The 16,905-nt window shown below is 42.4% G+C and overlaps 1 protein-coding gene across 12 annotated transcripts in view; it reads left to right on the top strand.

The window, feature by feature from the left end:
• Window positions 1–16,905, top strand: part of WNK2 (WNK lysine deficient protein kinase 2) — a 189,560-nt gene that overhangs the window by 133,968 nt on the left and 38,687 nt on the right. For all 12 annotated transcript variants that reach the window (XM_030568138.1, XM_030568137.1, XM_030568136.1 and 9 more), the window contains 7 exons: window positions 358–525; window positions 734–779; window positions 2,103–2,216; window positions 3,451–4,667; window positions 8,126–8,177; window positions 13,580–13,644; window positions 13,724–14,406. In XM_030568138.1, the coding sequence (XP_030423998.1) occupies window positions 358–525; window positions 734–779; window positions 2,103–2,216; window positions 3,451–4,667; window positions 8,126–8,177; window positions 13,580–13,644; window positions 13,724–14,406 (2,345 nt within the window). The remainder of the gene's footprint in view (window positions 1–357; window positions 526–733; window positions 780–2,102; window positions 2,217–3,450; window positions 4,668–8,125; window positions 8,178–13,579; window positions 13,645–13,723; window positions 14,407–16,905) is intronic.

Raw genomic sequence — 16,905 nt, 5'->3', positions numbered from 1 at the left:
CTTTTGGGCATTAAGCACACCTGCAAGCCAGGCTCTGTGTTGTGTAGGTGTGGGGCTCTGGGTGGCTTTTTTATGTCTATTTACTGTAACAAAGTCTTTCTCTGGGGGGGATGAGAAACAAGATGATGGGTCTTACACACAGAAGCAAGGTGATCCAGCGAACGACTAATTTTTTGTGAGAGGGGTGATTCAGTTTGGCCAGCGGCCAAATAAGAATAATGTCTCTTAAGGATATAGTTCCCATGAAGAATGATACACGTGCTCTCCGTACACAGATGCAAATTTCCAGCTAGTTAAGTCCATACAATGAGCACTGACCTGCAGCCATTAGTGGTTTATCTTAATGTGTCTTTACAGGTAGAGAAAGAATTCATTTTGCAGACTGAGAAGGAGACATTCATTGAACAAATGAAAGATATTATTGATAAAGCAGAAGATATGCTCAGTGAAGATACTGAAGGAGAACGAAGTTCTGATCAGGGAACAAGTCCCCAGCAAGATGCCTCTAGACTAGAAATGAATGAAGTAAGAATCTTGTGCGTCAGGTCATTTTTTAAAAAAATAAATGGGGGTTTCTTGATAGCAAATCTGATTTTTTTTTTCTTAATCTAGTTACTGTATTTTAAGTTGGTTTTACAGCCTCTGCTCAACTAAGATTTGCAACATAAATATTCCTTAGAAAAATGTTCCTGCATTAGTGCTTGATTAAAAACATATTTTTTGTTTTAAATAGGAGAATCGGCAATGTCAAGTGAAGACACCCATGTATCAGCAGAATGGTAAAAGTGCTTTTGAATACAAATTGAATCTCGAACTGTCAGACAATATATAGGTAACATTAGACTGTCCAGAAGTTTAGCAGTCTCAATAACTCCACCGGTCACAGGTGACTGGAATACGTCCTGAAAATATAGACCTGATTAAAAACCACAGTTGCCATTAGCAGCCTTGAAGTGCCAAGGCTAAAATAGATTACACCAGCATTTGGGTGCATCAGGAATATACAGATTTTACAAACTGGCGATGATTCCCGCTGCCTCCAAACTGGAAGTGGGGTTGAGCAGGAAGAGACGAGGCTTTCATAAATGTACTCTTTGTTCTCAATAATAACTACACTTGCAAAAGGAAGTTAACAGAGATTGGCTCTTCCTGCCTTAATGTTTGCAGATGCAATTGAATTTGGTAACCAGGAAGTTTCAGCCAACTCCGTCTTACCAGTGAGAAGTCTTATTCTTTTGGATATGTTTGGTATATTATCTCTTTCCCAGAGAAATGGAAGGTATCAGTGTCCTCTTTCATTCCCTCTGTAAACTGGAGATGGGAATAAAACCGTATCCTGTTTAAACTTCATTTCCAAGCTGCATTTGGTCGTGTGTTGCACACACCTCTATTTGCGAGGCACTTGTCTGAGTTTTTCGTGTGTGTGTGTAAAACCTCTTTGGGGCCACATGACATGCTTCGGTGACTGAAAACAATGGTGTCCCTCCCAAACAATGGTGTACGCAGTCTGCCTGGTTCCTCTTAGGTAGTTCACACTTGCTGGCCACTCTTAAAGTTTACTGTTTGTGTTTATTGGTTTGTAAATAGAATTTTCAAAACTGTAATTTGATACATGTAAAGAAGGGAATAAAAGTTGAAGATGAATGTAGGAGAGCAGTAGTAAAACAACAACACCTATGTAGGAAAATAGATAAAGTAAGTTGCATAAAACATTACCAAAAAAACAGTTTCTATTACAAAAACCTTCTTTACAGTACAATTAGTTCACTTTAAGCCTAAGCCAAACATCATTTAAATCAAAGAGAGTCGTTCCAGCAACTTCAGTGAGCTTTGGATCTGGCTTTGGGTCCCACTCTAGTACAGTCACTAGAAAGGCAGAGGATTCTTTCCATCCCAAGAAGATCACTTTTTTGCTATGGGAATCCAGTAAGAGCCATTATTTTTAATCTCCATGAATACTGTAGAGACTTGTCTCTTCCTAAAATGTTGGAGTTTCACGTCAAGAATAAGTCTGATTTGGATCCTATCAGCTTCTTAAAGTACTGTATAGAAGCTCCAAAATAAATACAATGTTAACCCTTTATTTTGCTCTTCACAATTAGTTTTACATACTGGAAAAAGGTGGTTTATTATATGCCCTGTTGTGGAAAACCCTACTGAGGAGGTACCAGAATTCTCCCCAGCCGTTCCTCAGAGTAAACAGGCGGAAGGTCCAGGTATTTATGAACTTTAAAGCTTTCATTTATCTCAGGGAACAGGGGATGTGGGCCATCAATCTTGTCGTCTTAGAGGCAGCTCTGTCAGTACTTCCTATATCCTCCCATGCTTTCCTCATGATTGTTTTCTTTTAGCTGCAAAATGGTGAGAGGCAGAGGATGAAGAGTATTGTGTTAGTTGTTGCTTCACAAGCTGACCAGTAAAGGATGCCAAAGAAGCTAACACTGGCACTGTTAGTTCTCCTTTAATTACTTCCCTGCACCTCAAACTGCTGCAGTCCGCAACATCTGTGTGTGCCTAACCAAAAAGGCTAATCTTGCAGAGGAAGTACAATGGCTTGATTTTAGTTGTTAACAAAGCTGTGTGGCCAAACACATACCTGCAAAAAGTTTCTTCTTCTAAAAGTTATTCATAAATTACACATGGCGCCAAAATAATCAGCAAAAATTATGCTTGTTTCTGGTTTTGATCTTTGCCATCACCACTCGTTCAGAGGCCACAGACAAAGAGGAAGTCATTAAAGGGTGTGTCTTCCTCAGCTTAGGGTAGCACTTACCTCAATTGTTCATCAGCCATGGATTTTGGGGGAGCAAGTTGGGGCGCACCACTGCAGTCGAGAATAACACGGGAGCCTTGCCCCAAAAGGTGCTTGAACTTTAAGAACTTTGTTTAAGTGAAAAATGAGCCTGCAGTATCAGCCGCATAATTTGCAGTCTAAAAAGTCATGTAGGATATGGACCTTTTTAGTAACTTCAATTTACCATGCTGCTGAAACAAGGTAGTTCATAAATAGTGTATTATTACTGTTAATAGCCAATGGAGTGCAATACACAATACCCATTCAAAATGGATATATCATATCCTGCATGAAGAGTTTTTCTGTAGGATCACACATTTTATGTGAGCATATAGTTTTAAACTAAAAGATGGACAGTCTTTTGATTATTTAGAGAAAAGTCCCAGTTTCTTAAACTCTGTTAAAAGTTCGACATGTAATTTAAGTTCTATTCATAGCTGTTTATCATAGGCTTCATCCTTTTTACAGAAATATTTTCTGTAGTCTGCAATTTGAGATCTTTATTTGAATATTGGGTTAGTAGTTTTGTAACAGAAAACATTTAGCAGTCCAGGGCCTGCTGTATTTAAACTTGACGAAGAAATTTTGCGGTTACTTTATATGGTTCACTTTGTATAGCCTGTAAAAGGTGAAATTAGTGTTTTTACTCCTTATAGATCCAGAACAGTCCGATGATCAGCAAATGGGCTCTGCAGTGACAGACACACCTAGTGTCTTCTTTTGTCACCAGCTTCCTAGTCAAACAAGTGTATTCGACAGCCCCTGTGGAACACCTGCTCCTTTGGCACAAGTTCCTGCTGCAGCGTCTTCAGCTGTTTTACAGACCAAGGCAGAAATTTTAGCTGCAACACTACCGGGAACTGCTCCACATGTCCCAGAACAGTTTGTTACTAATGTAGGTCAACCAGAATATCCTCCACTACACCTGGTAATGCCCAGTCAGCCTGATGCTTCTGCCCACAATGCAGCTTCACTAGAGGGGCCTTCTGATGCTCAGCTTGCTCCAAAATCCTCCTTGCAAACGCTGCAGGAAATGGATGAAGACTCTTGTATTCCTGATGTGGAGATCTCATGCTGTACTGTCAGGCCACCCAGCTCAATTCTAACAGTCCCTGCACAAGGAGCCGAATTCTGTCCCGTTCCTGCTCTCTCTGATGTCGTCATCTTGGAACTCCAGCCTGCGCCACAGATCCCCCAGGTGTCAGAGGCCAGTCAGCCTGGTGTAATGCGGCATTCCTTTGTGAACCAGCTGCTTCCTGGGGGTGTTGTGTCTGATCCTCTGAGTCTGACAGGCTCTCAGCTTCAAAGTCCTCCCCAGCTACCGGTAGCTGTGTCCCAGCAACATACAATGCTGACCCAGTCTCAGCCTGTCACCTGCACTGGCCTTGGCGTCGGTCCGCTGCAACCACCTTGTGCAGTAGAGTCAGATGGAGAGGGGCCACCCAGAGTTGATTTTGCTGATGACACAATAAAAAGCCTCGATGAGAAATTGCGCAATTTACTGTACCAAGAGTGTGTTCCTACGTCTGCTGCATCAGCAGGGACACCAGACAGCTTTGTACCCTTAGAGCAGGGTGAGAGCGAGTTGGCTAGCTTACCGCCTTTGAATGAAGAACTAATTCCCACACTTGTATTGGATTCAAGAGAACCAGGCCTTAATGTTCCAGACACCTTCCAGGAAGCTAATGCTGCTCAGGATCAATGTGTGTCACTTGTACCTTCTGCAATGCCACCTTACCCTGTATTGGCTAGTCAGGCTCTGACTGTGCCTTTTATACCCATAAATCCAGCAGCCATGGAAACGTCTGCCGTGCTGAACAATGCTACAGCCACTAGCCACAGCAGAACAGAGTTCAGAATCCAAGAGCCAATGGTAGGATATGTAGATACTTCTATCTATAAGCATTTCTATATTGCTTGTTGCCCTGGTAGCTTACTTTCTGTCTGGGTTCTCTGTTTACTGCTTTCCATAGTGCAGCACTGCTTTTATTTTCAATTTGTCACATGTATTCTGACTCACACAAGTGTTTCACTAGCCTTTCATTAGAGAAAACTAAACTTTGCTCTTGGGTTCAAAAATTGGTATAATCCTTCAGTTCAGTCTTTTCCTTCTCTCTTTTTTTACATCCTGTTTCTAAAGTGAGCGGGCTGAGAGAGGTGATAAGTCATGGTGGTTTAAGAATGTTAAATATATTCATAGTGAAGTTGATAACTGAGGTTACTCCTTTTTGAGCATTTTCTAAGCCTTGATGGGGAAAGAGGGTGATATCTGCCTATTTGGCCTGTGTATATTATTCTCTGTTCCTCATAGAATCATAGAAATGTCAGGCTGGAAGGGACCTGAAGAAGTCAAGTCCAGCCCCCTGCACTGTGGTAGGACAAGTAAACCTAGGCCATTCCTAACAGGGGTTTGTCCAACTTGTTTTTAAAAGCTTCCAATGATGGGGATGCCACAGCCTCCCTTGGAAGCCTGTTCCAGAGCTTAACTACCTTTATAGTTAGCCAGTTTTTCCTAATATCTAACCTAGATCTCCCCTGCTGCAGATTAAACCCATTACTTCTTGTCCTACCTTCAGTGGACATGGAGAGCAATTGGTCGTCAACCTCTTTATAACAGCCTGTTGCATATTAGAAGACTATTAGGTTGCCCTGCGGTCTTCTTTCCTCAAGACTAAAAGTGCCCAGTTTTTTCAACTTTTCCTCATAGGTCAAGTTTGCTAAACTTTTTCTCATTTTTGTTGATCTCCTCTGAACTCTCTTCCATTTGTCCACATGCTTCCAAAATTGTGGTGCCCAGAATTGGACACAGTGCTCCTGGTGGGGCCTCACCAGTGCCAAATAGAGAGGAACAGTTACCTCCTGTGTCTTACATAATGACTCTCCTGTTAGTACAGCCCCAAATCATATTAGCCTTTTATGAAGCTGCATCACATTGCTGACTCATATTCAATTTGTGGTCCACAACAACCCCCAGATTCTTTAGTGCCACCTCAACAGTTCTTCCCCATTTTTGTAGTTGGCAAGGAAAAATCCAATTCACAGTGCAGTATTTGGCGCTTGTCTGTACTGAATTTCATCATGGAATTCAGACCAATTCTCCAATTTGTCAAGATCACTTTGCAAGTATTTATTTAAATTGACTACCTGCTCTCCATCAGTTCTGCACACTTTTTTCAGCGAATGTAGATACTAGCAATATGATTGTAACAGAAATGTCAATTTAATAGGTGAACTGGAACTGAAAAGCTGTGTATAACTTAACTAGAGTCAGGTAAGTTATTGTACCCCATAAATATAAATGTGCTTAGTATTCATTATCATGCTACTAGCTAGGATAACGTCTTTCCTTGTCTTCCATTATGCCCCAGTGACTAATTCCATGATTTCTAGCAGACTGCTAAAGTACTTTGGGTCCTAGACATGGCCTATAGTGCCATCACTGTTAAAGTGAGTTGCCCCCAGGGCACAGAACACAAAATTTGTATGCTTGCTTGCTTGTCTGCCAGTTGTGCAACTTTCATTCAAAGTGGGGATATTTGTGTAGATCATCGTAGTTACCTTCTTAAACCACTCATAATTTAAAACCCTATTTAAACATATTGTGGGCATTTAGTTTGCTCAAACACTCCAGCTAGTGCTGGATACTCTATAGCATAAAGCTTATACCACTTCCAGATGGGATCTTGGCTCCTTTCATAAGCTCAGCAGGAGAAGGCTGTGTCATCAATTTGTTGACAAACTGCTGTGGAAAAGCCTCAGTGCTGCAAGGTGCTGGTGATTCCTTCCGTAGGCGTTCTGAATTATTGATGATTCAGTGTCCCAACCAGAGACCCTGAGCAAAATGAGATGCAGTCATTCAGATGATACGCTGAGGCCATGAACTCTCTAGGACAGTGGTTTTCAACCTGGGGTTCACAGACTATGGCTAAGATTTCCAAAGAGATCCTCAGCTCCATTTGAAACTTTTTAGGGGTTCGCAAATGAAAAAAGGTTGAAAAACACTGCTCTGGAATCACTACCAATTCCCTAGCACTTTCTCCTAGGTCAGAGATGTTTAACCTAGTTGGAAAGCAGTACTCTGGAGTGAGTTATATTCCCCCCAACAAAATATAAAGCTGCTCCTCATGTAGTTTCAATTGGATTCATTGTACAAAGCATTAAAACCATGCTACATTTCGACAGAGGTGGTATCAGTTAAGCAACTGATGAAAGTGTTTCCTTGTATGCTGTGTATTGTGGCAAATTGCCGGCACTATTTTGATGAGTCTCACGCTTTCTCTTCTTTGGGGAGGGTTCAGGGCACCATTTCTTGCCCCTGCAGTGGAATGTTAACTGCCGCACTAGCGTCCTAGAGGAGGGGAGTGGAGAGGGAGGGACCTGGGCCCACCCTCTACTCCAGGTCCCAGCCCAGGGGCCCTGAGGATAGTTGTAAACCACTTGAACTGACACTTCCTTCCCCTGGGCTACTTCCCTCTCCTGCCCTTCAGCTTGTGGGGGCTTCCTGCCCTCCCTCTGTACAAGCCAGGTGCCCCTTTACCTAGGGTCTTAGACTTCTTAGCTCACTGCAGCACTTCTCCAAACTGTCCTCTGCTTCCCTTCAAACTGTTCTCTGCTCCAGCACCAATTCCTCTCTGCTCCAACTCCTTCAAACTGTTCTCTGCTCCAGCTCCCACAGTGTCTGATTGAAGCAGGGGGTTTTATCATTGGCTGGCTTCAGGTGCTCTAACTGGCTTCAGGTGCTCTAATTAATCTATAGCAAACTTTCTTCCACTTACAGGGAATAAGGCTCCCTTCTAACCCTCTCCTGCTGCCCTCTGGCCATGCTGTATCACAGTATGTTACTTAACCAGTTTTCTAAAGTACTGAAGGCTCATTCTCTATAGAAAGGATTATAAATGACATTACAGTATTGAGTGCTCCCAATTAGATTGTGTGCCATAGAATAAAACAGATACATAACACATTTGTATTGTAATTTACTTAAGTTTTCATAGAAATTTCATATATATTAGGATGTAATCTGGTTGAAAAAGCACAAGAGACTCATTTATAAGTGTGTACTTGAATAGCTAAACTCAGTGAATATTTACAACTGGTATATGTTGTAGTCTTCTCCTAAAACCTTCCTCCTCGTTCACCCTCCCAGGTGTGGCTGAAAAAGAAGATGGGTGGCAAATTTCGCTAGGATTGTCAAATACTTATTCCTATATTAAATAACTCTGTGCTAAGATATGCTGAAAATATGAAGCAAGTTCCAGAGACTGTGTATCCTTGTTTGGGGGGTTGTTAAACTGAAATTCACTTTTATATTTTGTTTCCTTTTACTTAAAGTTGGAAAAGTTTGAAACGACTAGCATCGATGTCAGCTCCTCAAAAGTGAGAGGTGGGTAAATGAGCAGAAAAGGTAGTGACCAGTGACAACTAGTTTGAATTGTTAACTTCAATGCTATTTCTGTACTATTCCTGTGTGCATCTTTGCTCACGAACCCTTTTTACTAACTCTCCTTGGCAAACCTTCACAACCGCACCCAGCACAATGGGGACCTGAACCTGGCTTGGGCTGCTGGGTGCTGTCACAAAACAAAAAATAAACCAAGTTTTGCCACCACTTTTGTCAGACTTACGAAAAGCAAACAGTCTCATGGACAGAATTAAACATAATACTGTAAATAGGCAATGCAGGTCTTTCCAAGCGGGTGATGTACAGAGGCCTTCCTGTGAGAAGCTGTACTTTTCCCACAGTGTTTTGAAGTTAGCAGTTCACAGACTGAGCAGAAAGCCAGCCAGATCTCCTTTACCCCACTGGATGGAGTTCTTAGAGATAGCAGAATTTTGGGTAGGCTCTGCAGAGAAGAGTCGGTCCATAGGGTTCTCGAGGAATCATTGAGGATGACTGTTAAGGCCTATCAAGGCAGGCATACTCCATTCCAACTAAGCTGTTGATAGATTCCATGACACTTTTCACAGCAGTCCATACTAAAATTGTTCAGAATGTGTAACTAATCTGAGTTACCTGTCCAGGAAGATTTTGTCCCCTTTAAGGGTGGAGCATTCTGGAGATTTTAGCTCAGTTCCACATTTCCTCCTGCTGTTAGAGTAACACACAGTTCTTCAAGTATGTGTCAGTGTGGATCCCGCTGTAGGTGCACATGCTCCTCATGCATGTGAGACTAGAGGATTTTTTAATTAGTGTCCTTTGGGGCCACATATGCACCCTGTGCTTTCTCATGCTCCTCTATGAGGCTGTAAAGGGTAGGTGGCCACAACTCTCCCTCAGTACCTTCTTACCACTCGTGGCAGCAACATGGAACCAGTGAAGTGTTTGACCCCACCAATTCTTGGCTTTGGCTGCACTTTCTGCAAAAACTTACCGCAAACCTTCACAGCTCTTCTGACTCTGACATACAACTGCCTTGAGCAGGGGGTTGGACTAGATGACTTCCTGAGGTTCCTTCCAACCCTGATATTCTATGATATAGATCAACCTGTCCGTACTGAGCACTGACAGTTAGATTCCTCCTGTACAGTTCCCTTGCAAGAACACGCAAACAGAGCTGTTTGACATGGTGGCCTCAAAACCTAAAGGCTCCACGCCCTGTTGGACTAATTACCTTGAAAGATGGACACAGCTGGTGTTTCTGCTGTTCAAGTGAGTTCACTATACTGAGCAGATGTTTAGTGTGCCTTGCATCCTCCACTAGGATGCGTAAGTCATGAGACATCAGGTTTAAGCTTCATCTCCTGAAGCAATCCATGAGGGTCTCCTCAGAACCTGAGGAGACCAGCTCCAGAGTTGGGCTAGCAACGAGCCACTGTCATCCAGCACCCTGTCTAGCAGACTTGTCACACCAAAGACCGCTGTGGAGAAGACAGTGCAGAGAAAAGACCTGGCACCAATACCAACACCTCCAGAACCAAGAGGAGTAGCTCCAAACAGAAGTAGAAACTCCAAGCAGAACTCAGTGTCCTCCCACAAGGACAGACCATGTAAAGCTTCTGCTTGTTGTTGAGAGCTGGTGATACAGAGCAGCCTATGACATGGAGTCCTCCGGCACCCACCTCCAGTGATGCACCTCTCAGTGTTGACTCCTACTTCAGAGGAAGCATCTCTGGCAAAGCCAAGACTGTCTTTGGTGCTGAAACACCTTATGGTACCAGAACAGATCCTGATACTGAGAGCACCCATATTCCTCAGCATCATATCTGGAGGACGCATATTCCTTCTCACTATCACTGGGACATACATTTTCCCCATCTTCAAGCAGAGAATCCTCTCCCCTGCGGTTGGTGGAGAGTCCTTTGACGTGGTCATGGTAGCCTGTGTTGCTGGGGTAAGAGGTGCTTCAGCATTCTGAACTAGTTGGGGTTTCTTTAATGTTGAAGTCTGCATGTTCATGAATATAGCATTGCTGTAATTCTGGTATTTTCTCATTGTGAAAAAGAAATGGTGCCTTCGTCCTATCCTAGACCTGAAGAGACTCATTTAATACATACGCCATCTCTCCAAGTACAGTTCTGGTTCTTGACTTTTGACTTGCAGGATGTGTACTCCCATATACACCTCTACACCGATGTGATGCGAACAGATATAACACGAATTCAAATATAATGCGGTAAAGCAGTGCTCTGGGGGGGCAGGGCTGCACGCTCTGGCCGATCAAAGCAAGTTCAATAGAACGCGGTTTCACCTATAACACGGTAAGATTTTTTGGCTCCTGAGGACAATGTTATATCAGGGTAGAGGTGCAGCTATTCATCCAGCCTACAGAAAGTACCTAAGATTCACACTGGGGCCCAACTGTTAACAATGCAATGTTCTGTCCTTCGGACTCTCCACAGCACCAAGAGTATTCACAAAATGCCTTGCAGTAATGGCAGTGCATTTATGGAGGCATGGAATCCACATCTACCCATACCTGGATGACTCACTGATAGGAGACTGTAACAGCCTTAGAATACATCGTGTCCCTATTCTTTCAACTAGGACTCCTTAGGTATGTCTACACTGCAATTAAACACCCACAATGGCTAATACCAGTTGACTGAGTCTGAAGGGCCCTGGCTAAGGGGATGTTTAATTGCTATGTAGAGGCTCAGGCTGCAGCCTGAGCTCTGGGACCCTCCCACCTCTCAGGGATAACCTTGTAGGAACTTCACCTACCAGGGGTCAGCAACAACCTGTCAGACTTCTTGAGCCAACACCCGATAACCAGACATGAGTGTTCACTCTGGAAGTCCATCATATTCAGTCAATGGGGAACTCGCATAATGAACTTGTTTGCCACAGAGGACCACACCAAATGTTCAAACTTCTGTTTCAGAGAGTGCATGAACCTGGACTTGTTACCAGATGCCTTTCTCCTCCATTGGTCTCGAGCACTGCTATATGCCTTTCCACTGATTCCTAGATCAGGCAAGATGAGTCTATAATCATACTATTAGTCCTTTCCTGGCAGAGATAGTTTTGGCTGTGAGACCTATTGCGGATATCCAAGCAGTCTCATATACCCCTCCCAATCTGCGCAGACATAGTATTTCGGAGCCAAGCTCATACTGCGGCTGGTTGTTGCACCTGACAACTTAAGGGTTGGCTGGCTGAACACTGCTGATAGAGACTGCTCCCTACAGATTTAGGAAATTCTTACACAGAGCAGGAAGCCATCCACTAGGATGATCTCCCCTTCAGAAAGGAAGAGGTTCTCAATACAGGTAGCCCAGTGAGACCTAGAACCAGTAGATATTCCAATACCAAAGAGCTTAGACTATATGCTGTAGTTGAAACAGGCTGGATTGGCATTTAGCTCTCTCCAGGTCTGCCTTAGGGCAATGTAAGTGTTCCATGCTCCAGTACAATCATACTCCTGTCTTCTCTCATCTAATGATATCAAAATTTCTTCATATTTGCCCTTTGGTTAGTGACCCGACTCCCATGTGGTACCTCAACACTGTCCTCCTAAAACTCACAGACCCTCCTTCTGAACCACTGTCAGCCTGCTCAGTACACCACCTTACCATCAAGATGGATTTTCTGGTTGCTACCACCTTGGCACAGACAGTTAGTGAGCTCCATGCCCTAGTAGCTCTTTACACGTCCTTCCACAGGAACAAGGTGATGTTGAGACCACACTGCATGTTCATCCCTAAGGTGTTTTCCAAATTCCACCTGAACCAATGAATCACCTTGCTGGCTGGAGAAAGTAGCTGCATACTTTAGATGTGTCTAGAGCTTTGTTCTGTTACTTTAACAAGACCAAGCTCTTTCAGCAGTGTCACCGCCTCTTTGTAACTATATCCAGCCCATTGAAATACCAAACCATCTCACCACAAACATCTCCAAATGCCCTCAGTTGGCTGGTGAGCCTCTCCATTGGCGCACAGGGAGCATCTTCCATCCACTTCAGGAATGTTCCAGCCTCTGACATCATTCAACATGGAGCAACCCACTGACTCTTGTGAAACACTTACCCTTCAGGTGGCAGGCGAGTCAGATGTTCTTCTTCAATTGCTATTTGACTGATGCAGCTGTAATTCTTTGTTCCCACTGTCCGGGCGGATTCTGCTCACCAGTGGCCCACAGAGGGTTCCACACTGACATACGCAAAGAAAGACTAGTTACTTACCTTACAGTAGCCATGGTTCCTTGAAATGTTGTCACTATGGATCTGTGACTGCCACAATGCAGACTTCATCGTAGCTTTTCAGAGTCCTTATGGTAACACAGCCCTTGAATTGTGAAGGAGCTGAGGAAGGGTCCATGCCCTTGCACAAGGAGGCACAGGGCACATGCATGGCCCTGACAGACACTGCTATTTTTTGAAAAAAAACCTTCAATTTCACATGCAGGAGGCATGTGTGCACCTTCAGTGGATTTACCCTAACACATCTCAAAGAACCCCATCACTGTAGGGTAAGTATCCCTTCCTAACTTAAATATTAAGGAGCCCTGATGCTGTTCTTAGAATGATGTCAATCACTGGAAATTTCATTCAAGTTGCCCCAGTCTAAAACCAGGAGGAGAGGGGAATTTTGCCCTAGGTTTTAATATGAATTTCAATATGCCATAAAGAGATGCATATATTTCATGATTTCAGAACTGCAAAATGACGTTCTTACCTTATGTTAACTCTGCATTCTTGAAAGATTTCCATTCAGTGGTTTAACTATGAAAAAGCATAATGGCCTGGAGATTAAGTTCTATTTTGTATGTCATCAGGAAAATATTTTTCTTCTCATATAGTGCTGTTGTGGTCCAAATGACCATTATTTGAGTCTGTAGTTACCATCTTCAACATGTTGTTCAAATTTGATCCAAGTGAAGGATATGAAAAAAGACTCTCCGATTATGGTCCAGTCCTGCTTGCCTTATACACACTGCTCGATGACATGTTCAGACATTTATGTCTCTGTTGCAGACCTCAAAAGTACCTTTGTAACTTGAACTCTGCATACAATACACAATTAAATCTCCATCTGATTTTTGTCTTCAGAACTTTTTCAGACCTATCCTTATCTGGACTGCCCAGATCATTGCATTGAGTCTGAATTTCTACTAAGGGATATTTTATAGTATCTGCAGTATGGCTTTTAAAATATCTTTAGTAAATCTTGCATTTGATATCCTAATTATGGTCTAAATTATATAGATTTGCTGTTGAATTATGCATTGTTCCAATGCAAATTTTATTTAACAATGGATATTGAATCTAGTGTTGATTTCCCTTTTTTAGGCTAAAACCTTTCCATCCAGACATGTAATCAGTAATTTTTTTTTTTTTAATTTTCCAGTTTATGAAACAGGTTCAGCAGCAAACATTTCTTCAACTTCTGCTGTTACAACAAAAGGTCTTCAGGTAATGTGAAACTATTAATAGTTGTATGCCTGTCTGCTACACTTACACTCAAAATTAATCTCCCTCATTTTTTTTCCAGGTTGCTCCTGCATCATCAACCATACCTGAACAAATGGAAACTTCTAGAAGGAATAAGGAGGCAAAGATCAAAATTTCATCTGCACTTACAGAGAACTTAATACAGACTTCTACAACAGATAGGGAGATAAATAACCTTCAAAGGAATGACTTTGTAGACCCTGGTTCCTGTGGAAAACAGTCTGAAGTGCATGATAATAGTACACCAGCCAAAACTATTGGCAGGTTTTCAGTGATCAGTACCCACGATGAATTAACTTTAACATCGCCACATTGCTTAAGGTACTCTGCTCCACCAGATGTTTATTTGGATGAGCTTCCCTCAAGCCCAGACCTGAAAACATCAGTACGGCGAGTGCAAACGGCATCTTTTCTTGATGTCCTTTCTGACCATGGTTCCAGTGATTCTGGTGATGAGTCTCTCCGAAGGAAATCTGTTGCTGCTCAGCTGTCCCCGCAGAGCAGTATTGCAGCCAATGACATCACAAAAAAGCCAGCTTCTCTTCTGCAAAGATCTGGAAAGACTAGTTCACCAGGCCCTGATTCGCCTAATGGTCAGGGAACAAAAATCCCCACTATCAATATAACATCCTTCCACTCGCAGTCATCCTACATGAGCAGCGACAATGACTCAGAATTTGAAGATGCAGATATGAAGAAAGAACTGCAGAACCTGAGAGAGAAGTATGTTGGATTTTAAAACAATTCTGGATACTTGACTCATGTTTAGACTACCTAAAAAGCATCTCCACACATGCTGTACACACACAGTTGTTTAGTATCGATGAGTAAATTCATTCAGGAAAAAATACCACCCCTTCCTGCAAAATTCATACTGAACCCAAATCACATGGTGGCAGTTACAGAACCCAAACTTTTCTTAACCATTCGTTTCTTTTTATTCACCTTTGCATTTCTTAGGCCTGGTCTACACTTAAAAAAGTAGATTGGCCTTTCTGCACACTTCAGGGCTGTGAAAAATATTGTGCATTGAGTGCCATAGTTAGGGTGGCCTAACCCCGGTGTAGACATGGCTAGGTTGACAGAAGAATTCTTCTGTCGACCTAGTGACTGCCTCTCGGAGAGATGGGTTAACTACATTAATGGAAAACCCCATGCTGATGATGTAGGAAGTGTCTATACTGTAGCGACAGAGCTGCAGCAGCATAGATATGGCCTTAGTTCCAGTTAGACGTGAAAATACCAAAATACCTCGAAAGCCGATATGTGTGTGTTCTGAGCCAGAGAGAACCAATTCACTGAGGGGTCCAGCCCCAATTTCCTAATCAAAGAACTCAGTTAACTTCAGGGCAGGAAATGTCCGTATGTTTGTTCAGCACCCAGCCCAATGAAGCCCCAGTCTGAGAGCTCTAGATGTTACTTCAATGCAAATAGAAGATAATCAGGAATAATCTGGTTTCTTAGCTGGACCTTTTGAGATTTCCCCATGCGAAAAGCAGATATTTTTTGTTGCTAAAGCCCATTTACTAAAAAAGTTTTGTTTTTATAATAACTGCAACTTCTGATTTAATTGGGAGAAATATTCATGATCCTGTCATAGAGGAGGGAGGAGTGTTTCTGAGCTGCAGAGTTCGGATCTGGATTCAAATTTACCTACATTTTGGCAGTGTCTGTAGCCAGGTTTGGATTTGGGTCTCTCCCTAAGCAAGATGTTGTTGTTTTTCTTTTTGTCAGGCACTACCACCTTCAGTCAGAGTCACCAATAACTGGATCCTCCTTTTTTAGTTTTCCTTAATAATCTCTGCTTGTTTTCTTTTCTAACTAGTTTTGAATGTCACCTGCAAAATGGGTCTGGGGAAAGTGGCTTTTGTATCCTTTTTTGCTGCTTTATGAAATATTAAGACCTGAAAAGGTTTTTTTTAATGAAATACGTGTTAATAAAACAGACTACCCAGTTTTAAACAAGTGTAACTAAAAGAAATAAAATAAAACCCTCCTGTACTCACGTGCTAAGACGACAGTCTCTTGTGGTATCATAAACCTGCTAGATATACAGTGGTCTGTAGGGCTCTCTAGCAAAACCACAGTAATCAAGACCTGATTTTTCTAATGTAAACACAAGCAGAAGACGACTTGCTTGGGGGGGGTGGGGACGAGTGTTAGGGTTGTGTATATCATAAGCACAGGGGGTTATAAAAAATTGTCTTCTTTGCAACTTACATCTAAATTCACTCTCCTCATCCAAGCAGTTTGATGTATCCTAGTATAAAGTACTTCTTGCTATCAAAATGCATCTGAAATAGCAAATTAAATTACAATTGGCATCTCTTAGCATGCTGCTTATAGTGCTGTCTCCCAAAAGTAATTCCCACACTATAGAACATGATAGCGTGTCACAGATAACATGACCTCTTCAGTGAGGTGATTGCATGAGCAGTAACTCCAGAAAGCCAGTTATTACTAAACTCATCTTTCGAGCACCTTTCAGTTTATTCAAGGTGGAGAAGTGCTTCATACCTGCTATGCTGTGCAAAATGGGTGCCATTTCCCTCTCAGTGGCATTGTTCTCTTTTAAAAATAAATTCAATAATCCCTAAAGGTGCTGGATTGAAAACTCTAAAGAATGAATTCTCCTGGCATGGGATAGGTAGTAGTAGTGCAGCTCTTTCCCCACATACCCTTTCCAGAGTGCTTCGGCCCTGGGTAATCTTTGGGGTTAGAGGCTAGTTCAGGCTTATTTCAATTCAACTATTGCCTTTGGACTCACTAAGTAGATACCTGTCCAACAGGAACTGGATGGAGACATCCAGCTCATCTCTCACTCAACTCCTGAGCAGTCAAATGTTAACAGCCCAACTACTGCCCTGGGTGTGAAGTGGTGAGCCTGAAATGAAACTCTGTCACATGGCTGGTCCTCAGACCTGTCCATTTACTCATGATTCTTTTTCTCTAAGCATGTGATGGGAGAAAAATGGGAGCACTGGTTCCCAATCTTATTGTAAAGTTAGAATTTAAATTGGAATATAAGGGTGTTATAGAAAACAAGTCAATGTGTGTTCAAAGGATATTTAGATACAATCCATCCTGCATCATAAAGAATGTGGCCATCCAGGTTCTTGTGTCACTGTTAATTTAAACACTTACTTTTGCTTTTTTCCTGCAGCGCTTCTCCCAATTAAATTAACTATACTTCTAGAGAGAACTTTTTTTGGGCGCTGGTTT

Source organism: Gopherus evgoodei, chromosome 7 (genome assembly GCF_007399415.2).
Source record: "Gopherus evgoodei ecotype Sinaloan lineage chromosome 7, rGopEvg1_v1.p, whole genome shotgun sequence".
In the NCBI taxonomy this organism is placed as follows: domain Eukaryota; kingdom Metazoa; phylum Chordata; order Testudines; family Testudinidae; genus Gopherus; species Gopherus evgoodei.
This window is presented reverse-complemented; position numbering and strand designations above follow the sequence as displayed.